Source organism: Gavialis gangeticus, unplaced genomic scaffold (assembly GCF_001723915.1).
Source record: "Gavialis gangeticus isolate Ggan-Ray unplaced genomic scaffold, GavGan_comp1, whole genome shotgun sequence".
Classification (NCBI taxonomy): Eukaryota; Metazoa; Chordata; order Crocodylia; family Gavialidae; genus Gavialis; species Gavialis gangeticus.
Window position 1 is genome coordinate 94,671,410 of NW_017729033.1, and position 23,572 is coordinate 94,694,981.

Here is a 23,572-nt window from a genome sequence, read left to right on the forward strand (position 1 = left end):
GCACTTCCAGTCCACTTCTGCCTCCCTTGGGGAGCATGCTGGGGGGTTCCTCTGCACCCCACTCCCCCAGCTTGGTGATTGGTGCCTCCTGGGTCTGAGGGGGAACCTGGGTTCACCACCGAGCATGTGGGGACCCCCATGCTCCTGTGGGATGCTCCATGCACCCCACCATCGCAGCATTCATGAGCTTTGCCTGGTACCTTGAGGTATGTAGAAAAAACATTTAAAGCTATGTTTATGGCCAAATCACTGATTCTCTGTAGCAGCATTGAATCTTCAGATTCAGATTCAGCTGAATCAAATCAGGACAGTGATCCAAATCAACAAATCGAATAACTGTCCCCGATTCGGGCCAAATCTGAATTGAATACAGCCTGTTTCGCACACCCCTACCACTCATGAGCTGTAAGATATTTTACTTATCCTTTACTTTTAAAACTTCCCATTTTTCAAAGTGCAATTATTTTCAGAAAGCTTATATTTTGAATTGAATGGTGAATTGTAGGTAATCTAAGGAAAAATGACACTAATAAATCTGTGCTGTATATTCTCCATCAGAATTTTCTGTATCAAATAAGTTCAGTTTTACAACTCGAAGAGAGAATTTTTCTAAATGCCACTAATTCTAACTTAATCTTTTATCTGAGAATTAAACTACATCTCTGCTTTATACAACATCACCAAGCATCACTGACATAAAATATTCTGAAGTCAGAATTTAGGTAACAATTCTGTAGATAAGGCATGAACCAGAATGAAGTAAAGCTTAGTCTTCCACAAAAAGGATCTAGCAAAACAACAGCAGTAAAATCTTGTTTGTGTCACTAAACAAAACAGATATGATTAGGAAGGCATGGTCTAGGAGGGAAGCAGATATGTAAGGGGAGCAATAATATTATGCTATTTTTTCCTGAGTCATCCTTAGTAGACTCCTACTTTAATTTATATTATGATTAGAAACATTAGTTTTTTTCTAACATTATTTTATATTACTGACTTATTTGTGTCCCTCATTTAATATTTTTACTGGAAAACAGAAATTATTCAAGTCTTTCATTCGCGGGGACAGTTGTTTCTAAAGAAAGAAACAAAGAACAAAGGATACATGCAGACGTTATACTTAGAAGGTCAACTTAACTAGGGTTAGGTCAATCTAAATGTTGATGCGTACATACGCTTGTAAAGGTCAGATTGGGCAAAAACTGGCCAGCCTGATCTAACTTTAGTTCACCTAGGAGGTGAACTATGTAGACTGGGTAAACCTGTGCCCAATGTAACCTGAATGTGTGTACCAGAGCAGCCATGGATGATCCACCCCTCCTGGACCCACCAACCACCTTCATGGACCTGCTAGGACCCTACAGACTCATCATCCCTCATTGGTGGACCTGCTAATCCCCTCACCCATGCCAACTTACTTAGATTGTGTTCCTGGTGTGTCTCCCACCACCAGTGAACGTATGTACATGTGAGACCTGAGCTATGTGATTGTACATTGGGTCCCAGGAATGTCTGTATATGTTTGCAGCACAGCCCTGGGGCTAGGAAATCCCAGCCACTTGTCTGGCTAAATTCATTCATTTTGAATAAGCTACTTAATGGGTTTAATAATTATTTTCTTCTAGAATCATTTTTAAATGGACTCTTTTTTTTGTAATGTATATTGACGGCCAATGTTACTTTAAACTGGTTTTTACTCCATGTTTTATCTCATGGAATAAGTGTCAATTTCAAACAGAAAATGTCTCTTTAGAAATATGTGTACACACAATGATCCAGACACTAAATGTTCATAACTTCTAAAAAGAAGACACAAATGCAGATGACAAATGTGATTTATTTGAAGGGATGTTTGAAATTTCAAGCCTGTGGCAGAACACTTCTAAAACTCCATCACTGACTTCAAAGTAATTGTCTTTGGGGTGCAGACAGAAGTGCAGCTCCTGCTGTAACACAGCGCTTTGCAGGAAGTGTTCTGAATTACAGCTATCTCATGGAACAAACAGAAGTTCACTGTTGGCTTGAGGGGGAGGAGAATCTAGCTGCTGGCTGCCACCCTGCAGCTGGTTTTCTCTAGCAATGGCCCCTGCTCTCTGCTAGGCTGCGAAGTTTTCAGAATGGGAGGTGGGAAAGGGAGCAGAGGAAACTTGTTCTAGGGGTACCCCAGCCAGCACTGGAGGGTGTGTGTGTGTGGGGGGGGGGATTGGAGCCCCCACCACCACCTCGGTGGGGCTACAATATACTAGCAGGGACTGAAAAACCCTCAGATGAACTCCCTCCACTCCCTTCCCCCCTCCCATTCTAAAAACAGTGACAGGCTGGCAGGCAGTGCAGACACGTTACAGAATACTCTCAGTTTTGAAATATCTTCATCTGATCCACCATGCAGTGAGGGGGGACATCATCCACAAACTGGTCATTCAGGTTAGGGAGTGAAAAATGGCCAGACATGATGCTCATCGTACCATGTCTTCTGTTGGCTACTTAAACCGGTTTGCCTTAACCATGCTAGTCTGATGGACCATTTGCTTGGGAGCATCTCTGCCTTGACTTAAACCAGTTACATGGATTTCTGAGAAGAAAACCATCGGTGATTTATCCAATGGGTTTAGACATTAAGCACTACATTTTTGCCTGTGGACAAAATGTTATCATTGAGCTGTGAACAGGAGTCAAATATGAGCGGGCAAATTTAACCATAGCTGCGATGAAGAAGCACTGTTACAAGTGTTCTCTTTCAGCCCCAAAGTGAACAATTTCTACAGTTTTCACCATGAAGGCTCTGTGGGTTTCCATTTTATCTAGGCTAAAAAACTGGAAAGAAGCATTATAAAAAGCTTATGCTCAGTTGTAGTTATTTGAAACCAGAAAACATAGGAACACTGGAATGTAGGAGGGACCTCCTGGGTTATCAAATACAGTCTTGTGTTATCACAGGTAAACATGTTACATGAACTCTTTTGTAAACTTGTCAAGCCATCTCTTAAAGCTAACTAGGCATTCCCCCAACCATTACTTTTCCTGGGATGCTGTTTCAGAACCTCACTGTTCTGAAGGTTAGAAGGCTAGGAACCTTTTAATTTTCAGCCTGAATTTATTCGGGGCAAGTTCATACCCATTTGTTCTTGTAACAAAATAGCTGTTTAGTGTAAGCTATCTTTTACCTTCATATTTACTACCCTTGTATTTTAAAGAAAGGAACTGTATCATCTACCAGCCTTTGTTTAGGTAGGCTACAGCAGCCAAATTCCTTTAAACTTCTCCGATAAGACATGCTCTCTATTTTCTTGGCTGCAGACATTTTCTGAAGCTGTTCCTGTTTCAATTTATCTTCCTTGAATGCAGGTAACTGGAGATATAAATAGTATTTCAGATGAAGTCTCATTAGGGCCTTGTAAAATGGCACTTATCCTTGCCTATCTCTACTGCAAATGCCTTTTCACATACAGCCTAGGATTGTATTAACCCTTTTTATAGCCATATAACCAGGGATCTTGGTTTTCTCTGCTTAAAAATAGCAAACTCTCTGATTAACCCCCCCAAATCCACGATTAAAATGAAATGCCACTATATATATAGGTATCAAATGAACGCAATGTTTTATTGATATATTTAAAATTTTAAAGCAATTTGGAAGCCTACCAGTGCCTCAATCACTATAATAAAATATATTCTAAATACCTATACAATTTGGTATTTGATTTCAATTTTTTTATCATGGAAAATCAGAGCTCCTCCTGCCCCCTTCACTCACCAGGATGCAGGTCCAGGCCCCTCACTCCCCACCTGTAGCCCCACAGCCCTCCTGCTGGCATCCCTTGCTCCCCACCCACAGCTTCCCACCTTCCAGCCCTGCCAGAGGGGACCCCCAGTTACCAGGGATACAAGGCCAGGGACCCAGGTTCACAACCCCTGACCCCCACAGGGGCCTCCCACCTGGCCCTGGCTGTTGCCCATGAGATGCGGTGGCTGCTGCAGGAGGGTAGGGATGGGGGGGTTGCCCACAGTGGGCTTGAGGCTGTCTGCCCTGCTGCCCCCACCCCCAGGGCCTCTGTGCCCCAGCAGGTGGGACCTGGCATGGCAGGTTATAGCAGGTCTGGGTAGGGATGTTCATTGCCACTGCTGGGAGCTCCATGCCATCCTAGCAAGGTGCCCCCTGCCTGTCTGGCATCAGTGGGGGGCACAACTCCACAGTGTTGCCCCCACTGCTGGTGGGAGGACAAGGGGCACTCACCAGGGCTTCCAGCCAGTGGCAGAGTTACCAGGAAAAAAACCATGCAGTGGCACGGGGCCCCCAAGAACAGAGGGCCCCAAAATGCAGGACAAATCTGACAAATGACTGAACTTAATATGCACTGCAGGTCCTGAAGTGGTCCAGGCTTTCTGAATTCTGCAAACTTTTTCTGCAAACTATGCTCTAAATGTGTTTTTTTGAAGTAGTCTAGCAAAGAATTTGCTTCACCATTTTTTTGCTGTCTCAAATGTCTTTTTTCTTGGCTGGGTCCTGAGTGGGGGGCCCTAAAAATGAAGCTTTGCACAGGGCCCCGCTAACTCTAAATCTGCCACTACTTCTAGCGGTGGCAAGGAGCTTCCCCACCCTACTCTCAGCTACTGCACCAGGTCCTACCCACTGGGCTACAGAGGCCCTGGGGGAAGGGCAGCAGGGCAGGGAGCCCAAGCCCACAGTGAGCAGCCCACCCCTGACCCATGTGCCCTCTCACCCCCCAGGACTTTGCGTAGTGTTGGGAAACCAGCCCCCCCAGCCAAGCCGCTTGTGGTTCTGTCCTGCTCCACACCAGGCCATGTGACCATGCATTCTAGCCCGAGACCCCAAGCCGCACCCACCATCCAGGTTGGGCAGCAGCCCCAGCCCAACTCCTTCCCTCCCTCCCTCCCTATCCTCAATCCTACTCCCCACCCCCTAATGCTAGGCTTGCCTGCTGGAGCTGCTTTTCAGGCTGCCTGGTGGCCATGTGCATGTGTGAGTTCACAGATGCACATGGTATCTCCTGCCTGACCACCCTCCTCCTGCTCTCCCCAACCCCTTACAGGCTGGAACTGGGACAGCCTGCAGAGAGCTCTTTGCAAAAGTGGAAAATCCATGTTTTTCTCTGTTAAAATGAGAAATTCATGTTTTTTTTCAGTTAAAAGAGAAAATCCACATTTTTTTCCATTTTTCACAGGAACAGAAAACCCAGATCCCTGCATATATTGTATGCCCCCATTCTTCCCTTCCTTAGTTATTTTTGACCTCCCAGTATACAGCATAAATTCTTCTTATTATTTCCTAAGTACATGACCTTTTCGTAGTCACAGAGTCATAGAGAAGTGGGGCTGGACGGGACCTTCAGAGGTCATCTAGTCTAATCCCCTGCCTGAGGCAGGATCACATCTATATAAAACATCCCATACAACTGTAATCTAAACTCTACATAATACTACCATCAACCCTGACACAACAGAGACCTAACACCCTATCCTGCCACATATAACCTAGCATAGGGAACTTTACTCAATTCTATTACTTCAGTGTTCCAGGTCTTTAGTTCCTTCCTGTATGATATCTCAATCTCCCTCCATATTGAGGATGCTTCCCAATTTTGTCTCATCAGCAAATTTCTCAAGTTTCCCATTTTGCACCAAGGCCATTAATGAAAATATTAAATAAGGTTTATTAAATAAGACTTATTAAATGATGCTAATCTTGGAGCTGAAGTCAATCTGAAGTGGCACCTATGCTTTCCGTGAGCTCTTCTACTCAGGGCTAAATTTTATCCCTGCTGAATACCTGTAAGGGACTTTTTTCCCAGGATCCTAGCCTCTTACCTTAGTTAATCATTCACATGTCTGTGTTCCTCCATTTTTAACCTTCCTCTAGCATGATACTTCTTTTTCAACATTACTCATTGCCATTTCACCTTTAACCAGCTCCTTAACCACCATTTAATTCTTGTACTAATGCCCCTCTTATTCCATCTTTACTACAAACATTCCTGTTGGATTGTACCAAACACTTTGCTGAAGTTCAGGTTGGATTTATTGGTTTTATCCTTTTTTTTTTCAATCCAATAAAAATACTAGACTAACCTACTTCTGGATGTTACTGTGTTGCATTTTGTCTTTCATTATTTTTTCTTTCAGCATTTGTTCTTCCATATGATTGATGCTTAACTAAAGGGTCCACTTGTTGTTCAGATCACTGTGTTATTAAAAAAATATAGCTGCACTATTTGCTACTCTCCAGTCACATAGTATCACCCCTGACTTGACAGATTTATTTAAAAAATGCTTGATATTTGACCTGTAATTTCATGTAGCCTTTTTTCTCTATAATTCTGAATCCATGCGATCTGGGAGCTATAACTACCCTACCCTCACCACAGAATAATCCCAGATTCTTGCCTTGGTCTCTTTTTATTTGCCCAAAGAACCATTTTTTTAATCAATTTTAATTTCCTTTGCAAGCTCTGACTCAACTAGATATTGGCAATCCTGACATTATCCCTATGCTTCTTGATCTCTAAGATACAGACTTTTTGTTGATCAGTCTCTTTCTATTCCTTTGAGACTTTCATCTTATTCATTTATATTCTCTTTGAGACAGTTATTCATCTAGTTAACTCTGAAGTCTTTCCATACAAATCCTTTTACCTGGAATACAGATTTGAGATCATTTTTGTACCTTTGAATTAGGGAGATACTAACAATATCCTGTATTCAAGTGCCTGAACATCTTTGTCCCTTGACATCACTAACCTGGTCATTCCTGTGATACTATGAATTAGTTCCCTTAGATGATCAACTTTTTCATTTTTACGTTTTAGATTAATGATACAGCTGTTTTTATTTATCCTTCTATGTAATTTAAATGGAATCAACTCATGATCACTTGATCCAAGATTTTTTATACAATCATCTCTTCCATAATATCCTCTTTATCAAAATCAGCTCTAAAATATCACTACCTCTTGATCTTTAGTGAATATATAGTAAAGAAATCTGTTGACTTTCACCTTCAAAAGTAAATCTCTACTATCATTATTTGTTCTCCAATGTATATCTGACAAACTAGAGTTTCCCCAAGTGACAATTCCCAGTATTCCCTGAATATTCTTCTCTCTTTAACATGATAGAGATTTCCATTCAAAAGCAAAACTGGTATCTAGCTAGAGTGAGCTCCAATGGTAGAAGAGAGATTACCAACTCATTATTGCTATGATTCCTTGTTCATTAGAGTTTCTAGGTCTTTTCCTAATCACTAAACATGCCAATACCTTTTGATTTCTACATGTGGTAAAGCAATTCTAAAACTTAAGGATTTATTTAATTCAAACTAAATTTAGCTGAAGAGTCTGATAATATCACAGCGTTTCAAAGACTACATAGAATTCCACGTGCAAAGAAAACAATTGTTTTACATGCATGCTCACAGTTCAAAGAATGAAAAGCTATCTTTTACCTATTCCTAGTATTCTTGTTAGGCAACTCTTTGGACTTTATTTTAAAACTCAAGTTACAGTTGTTTTCTAAGGTAGTTACTTATGCATATAAACTCCTACCTCACCACTCCTGGGTACAGCAACCCCTGAGTACAGCAGAGAAATAGCCACATGTGGGCCAAACACAAGTTCAATTCTAAGCCTATTTAAAATCATGTGCAATACAAAACATTTGCTGTGATGTGAGACTTCAGGTCATTGCCCAAGCACTGTAAATTATGACCTACCCAATTTCCCACTTTCAGATAGACCTGTAAAGCATGGTTTAAAAGCAAAAATAAGCATACTTTGTTGTTATTCTCTCTGTGAGGGAAGTTCTGACAGAATTAATCAAACCCATGAACCCACCACTAATTCTGGATGAAACAAATGTCAGGAAACAGCATCTCTACACAGTTGTTTACAGCAAGAAATGGTCCCAACATGATTAAAGCGCAAGAACAGCAAGAGACAAATGTGGCTGCACAAGGAGCTTCTAAAATGCCTCAAATGCACGAGGAAAGCATATAGGCAAAGGAAGAATGGGCAAGTCACCAAGGAAGCATATCAGGAAATAGCAAGAACCTGCAGGCACAAAATCAGAGAAAGAAGAAGCTGCACCTGGCAAAGGACATTAAGGACAAGAAGAAGAAGTTCTGTAAGTATGTTAGCCAGAAAAGAAGGACCAAGGACGCTCTAGGTTCTCTGTTACCAAGCCAGGTGCAACCCCCAACAAAAGGTACAAAGAAGGCAGAGCTACTCAACAGCTACCTTGCCTCAGTCTTCTTAAAAATATTAAACTGCATCCAGACACCTGATAAATATTATCTGGATAAGGAAGGGGACAAGCTGAAGAAGGAGATAACGAAAATCAGACAGATTTTGTTGGGTCTGAATTAATTCAAGTCTGCAGGGCCAGATGAACTTCACCCCAAGGTCCTGAAGGAACTGACACAGGAGCCCTTGGAGCTCTTGGCAATGATCTTTATGAAGTCATGGGAGATGGGCCAAGTACCAGAGGACTGGAAAAGGGCCAACGTAGTGTCCCCCTCTTTAAAAAAAGGCAAAAAGGAGGACTCAGAGAACTACAGATTGGTTAGCCTCACCTCAATACCCAAGAAGTTACTGGAGCATATCCTAAGTGAAGCCATTTGCAAGCATCCAGAGGAGGAAAGGATGGTCGCAAGCAGCCTGTAGCAAACAAACCTGATCTCTTTCTTTGACAAAGTAGATACTTTGGTGGATGAAAGGAATGCTGTGGATATAGTGTATCTGGACTTCAGCAAGGCTTTTCACAAGGCCCTATACTTTCTCATAAACAAATTGGAGAAACATAGGATAGGTAAAGGTGGAGAGATAACTGGTGCAATAGCTGCAAGGAAAGGGTCATTATTAACGGGTCCATATCAGAATGGCATGAGGTTCTGAGTGGAGTCCCACAGAGTCTGTCCTTGTCTTGGTGCTGGTCATTGTGTTTTTTAATGATTTGGCTGCTGGCATAGAAAGCTTCTTGAGAAAGTTGACAGATGACACAAAACTGGAGGATGTGAACACGATTCACAAGGATCTCAACAGATTGGAAAGGTTGGCTAGAGCTAACAGGATGGAGTTCAATGCGGACAAATGCAAGGTGCTATGCCTTGGGAGGAATAATAAAAAAATCCAAATATAAAATGGGTGATCCCTGGCTGGATGGCATCACAATGAAAAAGGACCTGGGAATCTTGGTAGGCCATAGACTCAATACGAGTCTGTAGTGTGATGCAGCTGTGCAAAAGCCGAATGCAGTTTTGTGTTGCGTCAATAGAAGCACTATGTACAAGATGAGGGAGGTGACAGTTTCTACCAGACACTAGGGACACTAGGGACCAGAGGCTAGGACTCATCTGGAGTAATGTGTTCCACATTTTAGAAAGAATATTGAGAAGTTAGAGAGGGTTCGGAGGTGAGCAACAAAGATGATAAAGGTCTTGGAAAGCAAGTTATGTGAGGAGAGACTGTAGGTGCTACGCATGTTCAGCTTACGGAAAAGGCACTTAAGAAGGGATGTGATAGTAGTATTACACACTTGAAGGGCTGCCATAAAGAAAAGAGAAAGTACCTTTTCTATCTTTCTGCAGAGAGGAGGATGCAGACCAGTGGCTTTAACTTGCAGCAAAGTAGGTTTTAGTTTGGATATCAGGAAAAACTGCTACACTGTTACAAAAGTGATGTGGCAAAACAGACTGCCTAAGGAAGTTGTGGACTCTCCATCGCTGGAGGTGTTCAAGAAGAGGCTGGACACCCACTGGTTGGGGATTATTCAGGTGTAGCTAAGCTTATGTTCTATTCTGGGGATTTCCCATGCTTCTGGAGTTTTCAGGTTGCCCTGCCACTCCTTTCTGTTGTATGTCAGGATGTTTTCAAGACTTCTCAGAGGCATTGGGTATTGGCTACAGCCAAGGATGGGGACTTTGATGGGGATGTGCTAATGCTTTACCTGGGACCAAAGCTGGAGGTTATTGGCTAAAGGGTTCTGCCCTTCTGCTCAGGGTCAGGCCAATTATCATATTTTGGGTCAGGAAGGAATTTTACCCAATGATCTGATTGGTATGGACTGTGGGGGGTTTTGGCTTCCTCTGTAGTAGGGGGCATGGACCTGAACCCTGGATCCCACAAGCATATATTGACAATATTTCATAGAAACAGGACATTGACTGCTGTGGTTCCCCTGCTTTACTTGTGGCAGGATACAGTTTTAGGTCTGTGTTGTGTCATGGTTGACAGTAGTCCTATGTAGAGTTTAGATTATGGTTTGTATGGGATAGTTTGAATAGAGATGATCGTACCTCAGGCTAGATGATTTCTGTAGACTAGGATGGTCTCTGCAGGTCCTTTCCAGCCCTACTTTTCTATAATTCTATTGTATTAGAACATAGATAGGAAAATTGAACTCTGGACTTCCTTTCCCTCTCTAGAATTAACCAAAAGATGGACATGAAAAATCCATGAGCTCCTTGAGATACCCGTAAAATCCTTCAGGCTGGCAGAGCTGAGTTTTCTATTTTACAGAAGGTGGTTCCAGCACATAACCCCTCAGATCTTACACAATCTCCTAAAAGCAAGAGGAACATAAGCAGGTACAACTGACTTCTTCACTATCATCCTTCAACAACCTGAGAACACAGCTCCTACAGACTGCGCTCCATGAGTTTCAATTGCTCCTGTCCCTGGATTGTTCCACCTCTAAACCCAATCTGCGATTTTGTAGCTACTTTAGGTGAAGTACAATGAGTAAATGCATCATTTCCCTTGTTGGCACTGTACCTTTTAGTAAAGACATTATATTTCATTTTCATTGGTCTCCTTTTTTTCTTTCATCTATTGTTTTATTCCCATTAAATATATGTTAGAATATTTTCTCTTCTCCCCAACTTTTTTGTCTTTTTTCCTTTTTGTACTTCAGTCAAATACTTTGAGCTCTCTTACTCACTGCACTTACCACTATTCATCTCACAGACTTCACCATTCTCCCTCATGCACAAATCCTGCCCACTAACCATGGCTTCTGTTCCTTCCTAACCATAAATGAATGTTTCCACAAACATGCTCTGGCTGTCAAAGGCACACAGTCCACTTACAGATAAACCACAAGCATTGTGCTCCCAGCCTCATCACAAATGCATTGCCTCAGCTAGATGCACACAAAGGAAGGAATTATTTTCTTCTAGGAAATATGGGGGGGAAAAAAGCAAACTAGAAGGGATTTTTTCCTCTGCTGGGGGAAGTGTCATTGGGCAGGGTCCCCAGGTTGAACTCAATTTTGGCAAGTCTGCTTTAGACAGGCTGTAGCCAGCTTAGTGCCAGGAAGCTGTTCAGTGATGGGCAGTATTGTAGTCAAGGAGTCTGAAAAAAGAGAAATTTTGTATGGAAAAGAGGAGGAAACACAGTGGTATTGAGTAGTAGTTTTCCTGATGCCTGGGCAGAGAGAGGGGAAAAGAGAGAGTATTAGAACCTAATGAAATGAGATAGAATATTCTTCTGTAGATGGAGAGTTGGCTTTTTTCCCCTTGCCCTTGTTTTTTATTTATTTTCCTGGCATCCCATAGATTCTGCAACCCTTAGCATTGAAATAGTCTGTGTATGGCAATAATCCACCCGGCACCACATTGAGATATGATTCACACGTAACCCATCTTTTCCAAAAGGGACAAAGATGAGACCCTATAGAGCCCCTCTGTTATGGTTTCAGTGGGTTCACAGTGAAGGGAGAGCGTGACAAAAGGGAATAATCAATCCATCTGTGCAATCACTGCACTGGTCCATAACCAGAGGCTCCTGCCCACATGTGTAACAGGGGCCAAGGCCTCTGTCACTTCAAAAGGGAGGCCACGAAGAATGAAAGCAGCCTAGCCTGGGGTCAGGGACCCAGAGGGTTGGGGGCTGGATCAGATTTCACAAGATAGGGGCCAAGATCCCAAGACACGCAGGTGCAAGACAGGGCTGGGGCCCAGAAGCCAAGGTCCTGGACAGTGGATCTGGGCTGAGTGGTGAAGCCCGAATAAAATGACCAAGGCTGGGAAGGCTGAGGCCCAGACAAAGGTTTGCGGACTGGAGGTTAAAAATTTTACTAGGGACAAGAGGCCCCCTCCAAACAAACAGTAAGTAACATTTGTGAGGCATGAGCATGGCTACAGGGGAAGATGGAGACCACAAACGTAGCCTATAAGGCTACTGGTGCTGTGATAGGGCCAGAGGGCCATAACTTAATGCCCTGGGGCAGGACTGGGACTAGCCAGGTACAAGAGATGCCAGCCACCAGAGGGATCAAAATAGCTCCATCAAGGTGTGGCAGGAAAGGAAAAGAAAAATACCCCAAGGAGCCAGAGTGGAGGCAGGAGCCATGTGGCTACCAGGGGTGTCATGGCCACCCCCGGGGATGGTCCTGTACAGTGTGGAAGTGGAAAGGTATGCAAACATGGGGGCTTATGTAATTAAATTCAGATTTGATTCACACAGAAAATCCTCTTCTGTCAACACAGTGCAGTACAAATAATAATCAGATGTGCCTTCAGTTTACCAACCTCTGGCTTCTCGTCAAAGCCATTTCATTTAAACAGAAGACAGTGAAGAGAGAGAGAGAGAGAGAAACAAGAACACAGTTCTGCTAAGGCTGCACATTTGAGAAACTTCCACATATTTAAGTTTGTTCACTATTTATCTAGCCCTGCCTTTTTCATTTGTTCCTGCCTTCCCAAATGCTTTCATATTTCATTTGAGAGGTCATTTCTCTTCATGTTTCAGGGTGATCCACTTCCCAGATTAATCTTCATACTGTGGGGCTCTTGTGTGAAAGGTCACAGGCAGAGTTGCTTGTTTGTTTTATTAATCATTCTGTTTTAAAAGACAGGAAATAGAAGGAGACAAACTTGATGGGTTAGTGAGGATGACATGACAAAGAATTTAATAAACTCTGCAGCATTTGAAATGGAAGAAGCTAAGACAGTGCTGAGAAACAATATAAATAATGCTCATGCAGAAAAATGAAATTAGGCTTACATCTACAGATGTCATAGACAAGCTGAAAAAAATACTGAAAACTAGATATAGTGCAGTCAGTGGTGCTTTCTATGGCTGTGCACTCCAAACATGTATTGAGGGAGTGTAACAGGGCTGTTAGTTTTCCTGCAACTCCTCACTCAGAAAACAAGTGTTAAGTTTATTGCAAAAGTGTAAAGTGGGTTTTCTGACTTGTTGGTTGAGCACACCACACAGACAGGAGTAACTGGGAGTTAACATTCATGCACTAATATTTAGTGTATTAATATTTAGGAAATACAAGTCTTAATGAAAGGGGCCTTTGGAAGAGCCATGCATGAGGTGAAAGTGTCATCTAGGGCAGTGCTGTCTAACTTCTCAGCAGCCTAGGGCCAAATGTCATGGGGACCAAATCTGTGTGTGTCACAGGCTTCCCGGGATGCATGGGCTCCCTCACTGCATGCTCCTATGCTGTCTCCTCCACCTTCCTATCTGCTGCACAAGCCACCTGGAGCTCTTACTGCCATGCAGACTTCCTGCTTTGTGGGGCCACCTGGGTCCCAGAGCCCTGTGCCCCCTGGGACTTGCAGTCCTGTCCCCAGTGGCAGAGAGGAAGTGTGAATCAGAGGAGGAAGGGAAAGATGGAAGGCTCCAGGAACAACAGCAGCTGGAGCAGTGGAGGGAACGGTGCCCAGGAGGAAGTCTGGATGCCACAGTTTGTCCCCTTGTGGGCTGCATATGGCTAGTGAACCACCCATTTCACAGCCCTGAACTAGGATAACATGGTGACACTGGAAGCAGCTACCATTGCCAGGAAGTGGAGTCTGGTTGCCAGGCTGCCCCGTGCCTGCTGCACGCCTGGGGATGGCAGGACTAGCCACATGCGCTATGGCCCAGACTGACTCCTGCATCTGGGCTGGGCAGGACCCAGGGACATACTGGGAGCCAGATAAAATCCCTTGGTGGGCTGCATCTGGCTTGCAGGCCATATTTTGCCCATCCCATCATAGAGGAAGTCATATGTGTGGAGGACACAAGTGGTCCAGTTGTAAAAGCTCTTAGGTTCTTGCCATTTGGTGTATAGGTCCTGACTTTAGTATAAAAGGAGGGCCCTAGGTGTCCTTATATCTTGGTGATCTCTAACTATTAGACCAGGTCTTGAGTCAGCTAGCATCACAAGAAGCAGCTCACAGGGGCTAGTGTAGATTTGGCCCAGGACTGGGAACAGCATGGAGGTACTTTGAAGAAATTTCATGTGGCACAGCTGAGAATCTGACCCAAGACAGCAGCTACTGCTTACTTTCATAGATCCAGGTCCTCTATTAAATGGGCATTTATAAACATTAATTTTAATTCTTTAAAAAAAAATTAAACTATATGCTAGTTTTTGAAAAAAAATCACTGGAATTTTCCTTCATTAATGCAATATAGGCATTGCCAGTGCACAGTTTATCTGTACACATTTCATTACCAGAAAGAGGACAACTGGAAGAAGGTCAAAACAAGATATAGCCATGTGGTAAAGGGGCTGAATGGATTTACATCCAAGCAAAGCATAAACAGAGTAAAATTTGTTAATCTTGACTAAATACTGATCCAGGAGGCCATGATAATCATCTATAAATACTTGAAAGGTGCAAACATCAAGGAGGAAAGGTGGATGACTGGGAATAACGGTATGTCCTTCAATAAAGGGACATTTACGCTGAAAAGCAAGACAAGTTTTTTCATGCAGAGCACAAGTAATATATGAAATAACAATCTGAAAGAAGTAGGGAGATCCCATACTTGATACTTATGCTAGACAAATTACTATAGGGAACAATTCTGTGCTAGCATACTAGATGATTTAATAAGGTCTTTCTAGCTCTGATTTCTACTATTCCATTACATTATGCCTGCAGCACTGTAATAACAGATATCAGATGGATGCATTGGCACAAAATATCAGTGGGATGGAACTATCCAATGACTTTTCTTATGCTGTTGCTTTACACATGAAGGAACAACTAATTTTAAGATCAGTTATTTCAAAATAATTTATCTGTATGCATGTTTTTACCTCCTAGGTTGTGATGTGTTCCAGGTACGGTACTACTTGGGCTTGAAATCCCCATTGGTCTAATATTCAGCAACCATAATATATTTGTTTCAAATATGCCCACTCAGAAAAAGCAAAACAAAACACAATCTTTAAAGAGCGAGTTCCATTAGATTTTTTTTGGTCACTGCAGAACTGCTTTTTCTTTTCTTTTTTTTTTCTTTAAATAAAAAAGACACTGCTGCTGCTACCAAAAATACTATAGCTTCCAAAATGATTTTTTATCATATATGATTACTTTCCAACTGGTAAAAAAATTAAAGAGAATGAAGCAGAAAATGAAAGTTACCTTTTTTATGGTATCCAACATGGATCGCCCGCCTTGCCAGGGTTTGGAATTCTTTCTGATACAGGTCAGGCTGGCCATGCTATGCCACTTCCGGTCCTCTAACTTCTTATGAAAAGCATTAGCCAGCAACAGCACAGTGTCATATATGTAGAGGTTTGAAATCTGTAAAGAGAGTTGAAACTCATTTTTAGATACAAGAAGATCCACACTTCAGAATTCATAACTGATTTGCTTCTCCTGCCTCTCAATAATCACTTGGTTTACTTGGATTTTACATTGTCAGGACACCATTAGCTTTACAACACATATCTGTTTTAAAAAATTCCCTATTCTTAACAGTTACAACTGGATCTCTACTGCTGACTTCCAAACCTGGGTATCAGAAAACCCATTCACCTGTACAAATTCAATTGCAGGATCAGTATGAGTTTCCCTCTTACTTCTAAATGCTTTCACTTTTTGGGTCTTAAGCACTAGTGAATACTGTCATGTCTGGGTGAAATGTTTATTTTCTGTAAATAACTGAAGTTGTAAAATGTGAGAACAATGTTCTTGGTTTAAAATTTGTTGCACAAATGTCCTTGTTCAATGTTGTCACATTACACGGCATGGGGACTTAACTGCATAAGGATCAAACACTCTTTACACACCCAGACACACTCTCTTACATCCGTAAGTTTACACACCCTATACAGGGAAGCATGCCGAAATTCAGAAGAAAAAGTAATCTACCTTCCCCTTTGCAGTTACCTTGGTTACATTTTTATATATTTACTTTTAAAATTTACTGTAGGTTCAGCCAGATGTGAATGCTAATATATAACTAAGCATGAAGGAATAAAGGAACATAATTCATAAACTCTCCTGAAACAAATCATTTAAAAATGGCCTTATTTCAGTCCTTTATCTCCTGAAATGGCAGGGGCAGATAACCTGCTAAAAATATCACAGAGAGAAATCATCAGATCTGCCTGAGCATATGGTACCCAGCAAGCAATATGAAGCTAGAAGACATGTCCAGAGCATTTGAGAATATACAGCTACTCCTCATTTAACGTCGTAGTTACGTTCTTGAAAAATGTTACTTTAAGTGAAACGATGTTAAGCGAATCCAATTACATCACAATAGTTTCTTACTAGCAGGCGGTGGCCAAACAACATTATAAACAAACATTGCATGACTTCAGATGAGTATGTTCTCTTATAGATCAGCGACATAATAATGAACAATGTTAACTGGGACAATGTTAAGTGAGGAGTACCTACAGGTAGGTAGGTAGGTAGGTAGGTAAATAATCTGCCTATCAATTCTGTAAAGCTCTAAAGCCAGCAGCTGTCTAGGGAAACAAAATTTCCCTAGTCATATCATAAGGGATTCTAAAATGCTTTTAGCTTCTGAAAAGTAATTAGTAATCAGCAATGAGCTAATTGAGGGATATCCAATCTCTAAGCAACTGGGGGATACGCGCTGCATGAGCCACATTAGCAAGGCCTGGACTACACCCTACATGCCCCACCCTGCTGTACCACAGGTTCCCCTGCAGCACCATGTACTCCTCTCTCCTCCCCCCCCCCAGGCAGCCAGCCCACCTTAGTTCTTCCAATCATGGAGTCCCTCACCACATCATGCCTCTAAGGTGCCCTGAGTCGCAGGATCCCCCAGCACCATGGGCTGTACCATGCTGCATCATCCCTTCCCTGGGACAGGTAGGGAAGTCAGAGGGAGAGGAAGCCTGGAAAATCCAGTTGTTTATGGAGCTGGAACAATATGCGGAGCAGTAGCCCCCATAGCCCAGGAGCCGCATGAGGCCTGTGGGTCACCAGTTGGACAGACCTGTGCTAATTCATGCAGGCCTTTGTTTTTGCTGCTACAAAGACCAATCTACTAGCCACCCCCAAAATGCCTTTACTTGATTTGAAGAGATGTTAGCTAGCCTGTGTTGTGGTTTCTACCCAAGAATTAAAAATGAGGAGAGTCAACATTCAGAGCTTGGGGTAGGGAATGATGGGACAGGGACCTAAAGCTGTGAAACAGAGAAAGAATGGGGAAGGATGTTAATTACTTTGTTTTTAGAAAAAAACTTAAGGTTAGGAAGGTCTTGGAGATAATGAGGCGATAATTCAGTTATGGAGGAACAGGGGATTTCTAAAGAGTTTGATATGCTGGTCTAGATGTTCCATGGCCCAAAAAACACCTGAAAATAATGACCATTTATGCCCATTTTATTTATCTATTACATTTAATAAATGTATTGCGTTATATAGGCTCCAGTTTCCTTCATTCTGTATTGGATCTGACTCTCTTCCACAATATGATATCTCCTTATACTTCACTGGAAGGTTTTTACTTTGGACTTCCACAGAATGCTGGAAAGGTTTCCTCTACAAAACTCCACAATGAGCTTTAGGCTACTTTTCTTCCCTTCACTAGACTTCTCCATTCCTTCTGAATCACTCTGCAATCATCTCTATTTACTCACAGAACACATTACCCTCCCATATCAATTGTTTTCAGGCCAGGAACAGACATTACACATAAACCAGTATAAGTGATGATAAACCAGTCTAAACCTGTAACAGAACAGAAGTTCAGGGTACACAGACTGGTTTAAAAATGGTGGAATTCAGTGTGTACTCTGAATGACTTGCATTATCTTCCAATCTGAAGGGCTGAATATCCTTTAACTAAAAGAAAAATCCACTTAGAAATTCATCCCACAAAGATTTTTTTCTTGGTAAAAGTAGAATAATGGGAGATAATTTCACTCCTGTAGTAATAGTAAATTTTGCAGAAACTTTGACTGAAAAGGAATAATCTCTAGAGGACAAAGACAATAAGGCCACTAATGAGACTAAATTAGTACATAAAGAACTACAGATACCAAGTCATCATTTCACAACAAAATGCCATTGTTTTCAAGGTAGCTTTCATAACTTAATACCATGGGAATAGAAAACCTTTGTCACAGTTCATGCAGAGGAATACACTTATTAATTTAGGAACAATTTAGCTGGGCCTATATCAAGTATTAATAGGACTCTAGTGTATAGAGTTCAGGAGCCATTAAGCAGTTTTTAGATCCTTTACCTATAGTTCAACTCAGCATTTATAGGATAATCTGTCACTGGTAACAAAATATTAGACTTAATTTTTGCTTCTGCATATCTGCCCTTCTCCTACCCAAGACATTTGGTACATTAATTATTTCCCTGTTATGCACCACAGGATGACCATTTAACCATTTAAAGTCTGCACACACACACACACACACACACACGAGTGTTTATACACACACCTACCCTCCCAAGTAACAAAAGCAGGATGCATAATGCACTATATTCTCAGTTGTTAAAATTCTGTTTCTTCCAGATGTCCTAAAATTCAGCAGTGTTTTGCAGATATTTCTTGCCATTAAAATGAACCAGCAGCTTAGGTAATTTCTAGCCCGACAGACTGTGGAATCAAGATCAAAACTACAAACACTGTATGTCTGATTACCAGATAAAACTTAAGGGGAAAAAAGAGGCCAGTCTTGTTTTGTTCATAAAGTATAATTCTTTGAATATCAATGCATCAGTCAGCTGAATTAGAAGAAAAATGTTTTCAGCTACTTTTATCATAATTATTGTTGACTTGCACACCAATACTTTAATTGTGTGCACTACATTCAACTCAGATGACATGCTGATTCTAAATCATAGAGAACTGACACCAAGCTTTTACCACGATCACAACAGTTGTTCAGTCTTGTAGAAGACAGCCAATGTGGTTTTTAATATCTTGTAACAAAAAATAGCATTTCACTTAGTTTACAAAAACTCTTCCCTGACTTAATTTCTCATTTTCATCCAATATTCTTAACTTTTGTTCCTTACATTCTGTGGTTACACAACATTATTGAAATGATATTTTAATAGCTCTGCACACATTCTTAATTCTCATGTTCTTTTTCATTCATATGTTCTTCCACCCCCTCTTCCCAATAGGGTGCCATGATTTCTTACATAGTATGGTATGAAGTGCTGTCAGTCTCTCCTGTTGGCAATCTTCCAGTATATATAAAATACTTAAATAGTCTCTTTCTGAGACAGAAAGAGAAAGAAATGAAAGACTCTGGAAGGTAGGCAGTTAGGATACTCTCCCTGAAGATGGGAATACCACAAACTGCAAGTTTGGGACCAAGTGCTGCCAGTGCTCCTGCCCTCCCTGCAGGGGATCTCTCTAGTGAGGCACACCAGGGCTGGCTCCACCCCCTATGGTGGCACTGCACCCTGAGTGTGTCCTTGGTGCAAATGTCCCAGAGGTAATGCAAGAGCTGTTTGCATGGGCTGAAGAGTGCCTGGCTTATTACACCCTGCTGCTGATGGCCATAGTTCCCTGGGCACACCTGCACACCTAGCATGTGACCTGAGATCTGACAGTGTAGTGGGTAAACCTGGAGGACTACCTGTAGCTGCACTATGTGACCTTGCCCCCTGCAGCTGAGAGGGATATCACAACTGGCATTTATGCATTCCATGGCATGTGAGAGTCTCCATGACATGTGAGAGTCCTATGTCCACCTAGCTGAGGGGGTACAGGCTGCTTATTTAAGTTTTGCACTGTTTTCCACCTCCCAATGTGCTATGGGGGGGGGAGGGACCAGGGGTCCAGGGGAGTGTGACCAGGCTGAGCGGGGAGAGGGACCAGGGCAGGGGCTGGTAGAGGGGTAGGGGCACTGAGGGCCCACCCCACAGTGCAGGACTTACTAGGTGGGCAGGGCTGGTGTGCCTGGTGGCTGGGGTTGGTCCCCACTGATGCAAGGCCATGTGGCCCCCAGCAGTGTCCTGGGTCACAGTGTCCTGGGTCACAGGGGCATGCCTGCCTGGACAGGGGGCCCCTCTGGGTTGGAGCTGAAGCTGTTGGTGGCCAGTGGTGCCATGGCTGGCCTGGCATAGTGGGCAGAGTTGAGGACATGGAGCTGGTGGGGCAAGCACTGGCCCAGGCTCCCAGAACTGCTGGATGATGCCCAGGGTGTGAAGCTCAGCAGGACAGGCTACTGGTGGCTCAAGGAGCCCTCCCTTGGTGATGTATCACCGTGGATGGCAGGCCATAGTGGAGGTTCAGCAGGCCTCCTGTGCTCAAATACGGCCAGGATCCCAGGGTGTGAAAATGTTGTCCAGTTGCCACTTAAAGGGCATTTATTTGCGGACACCCCCCAACCAGCAGTTGCAGTCAGTGATGATGACCCACTGTGCCCACAAGACCTTGAACTTTATGCTCACACTTGACCTTTATACTGCTGCACCAACCAGTCATGCCCACACTCCTGCAAATGGCCTGACAGACCCTCATAAATTTGGGTGTTGGAGCACCCAAACAGTGTGAACTGGCTGAGGATCTCAGGCTCTCCCCATGGCATAATCAAGTCTGCAGTCTCCTCATGGGATTAGTTGGAGCCCTGGGAGGCAGTGTATAGCATTGGGAAGGAAGACAGCATGGCTCCCTCAATGGGTCACTGGGCCTCCATGTGGCAGTTCTGGTGCTGCCAGGCGTGGATAGATGTCTGCAGCATCTAGAGCAGGGCACAGTATGGGATTACCAGGTGATGTGGTGAGGTGGTGCTAGACAGCAGCTGCAGGGTCAGGGCAGGCTGCTGGGAGTCACCTGCCAGGTGGCCAGAAGCTGGCTGCAACTGGGCCTAGGTGCTGTCAAACCTTGCAGCCCCCTGAAGAGCTGGATGACACAGCCCTGGCACCTGGGTAGCACTGCGGTGCAAGGGAGCAGCACTGGGGTGCAAGCAGGCTGCTGCAGCAGCCCTGTGGCTTGTGCTGGGGGTCACAGTAGCTAGCTGTAGCCACAGCCTGCCAGCACGTGCCCCTGGGCCCCAAAGTTTCCACAGGCTTTTAAGGGCCTGGGGCTGGGGCTGGCATCTACACATTCTCTACTGCATAGTTACTAATCATGAGTAAATTTGCACCTTGCATTTTTAGGTAGCAGATTTACTTGCTATTAGAGAAGCTTACCGCATAGTAAGCATCTGCACATGTAGACGTGGATGCTTACTGAGCAGTTAACTGCTCTACTGCACAGAAAAGCATCTTGTATAGATGTGCCCACTGATCATATAAAGCATATACAAAACCTGTGGCAGAACACTTCAACCTCCCTGGACACTGCAATGCTGACCTCAGGATTGCTGTTCTCAAGCAGAAAAAAATAAGTAAAAACAGTTTGAATGGGATATGGCAAAACAAGAAATCATCGAGGTTTCACCCATAGGCTATAATGGGAAGTACGAAACTGCCTATAACTTTGCCATTTCTTGGCAGATTGGATGAAAACAGCCAGGGTGGTAGCTCCTTCTGAGGGCATGAAGTCTGCCAGGTTTCAAGGAGAAACATGTAGGGGTTTCTGGAAAACTGCACTGCAAGCTGCTGACAAGCAAAACTCATGACGTGGGTGACACTGTGCATGTGTTAAGATGCAGCTGTTTTTCCATCCCTCCCCCAGAGCACTGGGATTGGAAGGGACCTCAGGGAAGGATCAGCTACACATGTCAGTATCACAGCAGTCCTTCCCCTTCTTCCTCCTCCCTCTCCTTAGTTTCTCTTTCCCTGTAAGCAAGCCCAACTTTGAAACTTGAAATGTTTTGAAATTTTCGAAATGTTTTGCCTGCCCTCAATTAGTTTTGAGGCTGTTTGAAAGCCTTTTGTTTCATTTTGATTTTGCTGTTCTGAGCTCAAAATGAGTCGAAACAGTGAAATTTCTCACAGCCCTAATTATATACATAATACACATGCACACACACACACACACACACACACACACACAAAATAAAATAAAATCCTCAGTCCGTCCATCTGTCTGTCTGTCTAATGCTCTGGGCCAACAGCACATGTGCTGCCAAAACAGCAGGCAGTGATTGATTGGCCCGGCTGGCCATGGGCACAACTTTGAGCCAGGGCCAAGGGAAGGAAGCAGAAGCAGTCAGGAGTGAGAGCCACTTCCGCCCCCTCACAACAGCTGGTAGGGAGAGGAGTGGGGAGGGGAGCAGGGGGTTGCAGCTGCTACTTCTGCCACCACCAGGGGAAGGGCCATGGAGGGGGGTAGTGAGGCTGGGGCTACATCAGGCTGCTCCTGGTGGGGGCAGGCTATGACCAGGCTGGCCTATGTTGTGGGGCACTAGGAGCTCCAAAGGTATAGGTGGGCAGCTCCTGCCACTGCAAACACCCTAAGTGAGCCTGGGAGAGGGGTGGCACATAACCCTCCTCAGCTCCCCCACACCACAACCCTGGATAACCCACTGGGCTCTGATTGCCCCATGCTCCGGCCCAGCCTAGCTGGGGCCCCATTTATGGTGAATGGAGCTCGAGCCAGGCTGGGCCGTGGGACAATTGGAGCCCAGTAGCTCCTCCAGAGCTGTGGTGCCAGGGACCCAAGGGGGGGGCATGTGGCCTCCCTGGTCTGTGCATGGGGCAAGGGTGGGCTGCATCCTCCTCTCCCTGCCTTGCTGCCACTGCTTTCAAAGTGTGGCGTGGTGCCATGCGAGTCCCGCCACTGGGAATAAGTCACCCCTGCCCCACTCCCTCCTGCACTGTGGGCATCTCAGTCTGCCCCTCCTCCAAAGCCTAGACAGTTTGAGGGGGGGTGGAGCAGGGCTGGACCTGGAGCAGTATGGGGGAGGGGGGAGAGTAGGGCTGGACCCAGAGTGATGGAAGGGCAGAGCAGGGCCAAGCCCAGAGTGACAGGGGAGGGGGAGCAGCTCAGGGCAGCGGGGACAGTGGGCCTAGTGTGGCAGGTGCAGTGGGCATGGCCACGGCAAAGTCAGGGCAGTGGGTACAGGCCTGGTGCAGCAGGGGAGTGGGCCCAGGCCCAGACCCAGGCCCAGCACAGTGGGGGGAGTGGGGCCAGACCTGGCATGGTGGTGGTGGTGGGGGGAGGGCAGTGGGTCCAGACCTAAAACAGCAGGAGGGTGGGACGTGGAGGCTGGACATTGGGCTTCGTCCCCCTGCCTTCCCCAGTGGTGCCTGTGCCCCTGCAGCATCTGCCCATCCCCCTGATTCTGTACCCAACTCCCCCCTGCTGCTTATTGTCAGGTGCAGCTCCTGCTCCATTCCTTCTTGGGCATGGGGCACATGGAAGCTCCAGCCTCTGTCTAGCCATGCAACAGCAGTGGCAGCAGCTCCAGCCCCAAGACCCCGCTG

The 23,572-nt window shown here is 44.2% G+C and overlaps 1 protein-coding gene across 1 annotated transcript in view; it reads right to left on the reverse strand.

Annotated features, from left to right (window-relative positions):
* Nucleotides 1-23,572, reverse strand: part of GRID2 (glutamate ionotropic receptor delta type subunit 2) — a 1,321,020-nt gene that overhangs the window by 546,751 nt on the left and 750,697 nt on the right. The window contains exon 6 of the mRNA XM_019526356.1: nucleotides 15,386-15,547. Coding sequence (XP_019381901.1) covers nucleotides 15,386-15,547 — 162 coding nt within the window. The remainder of the gene's footprint in view (nucleotides 1-15,385; nucleotides 15,548-23,572) is intronic.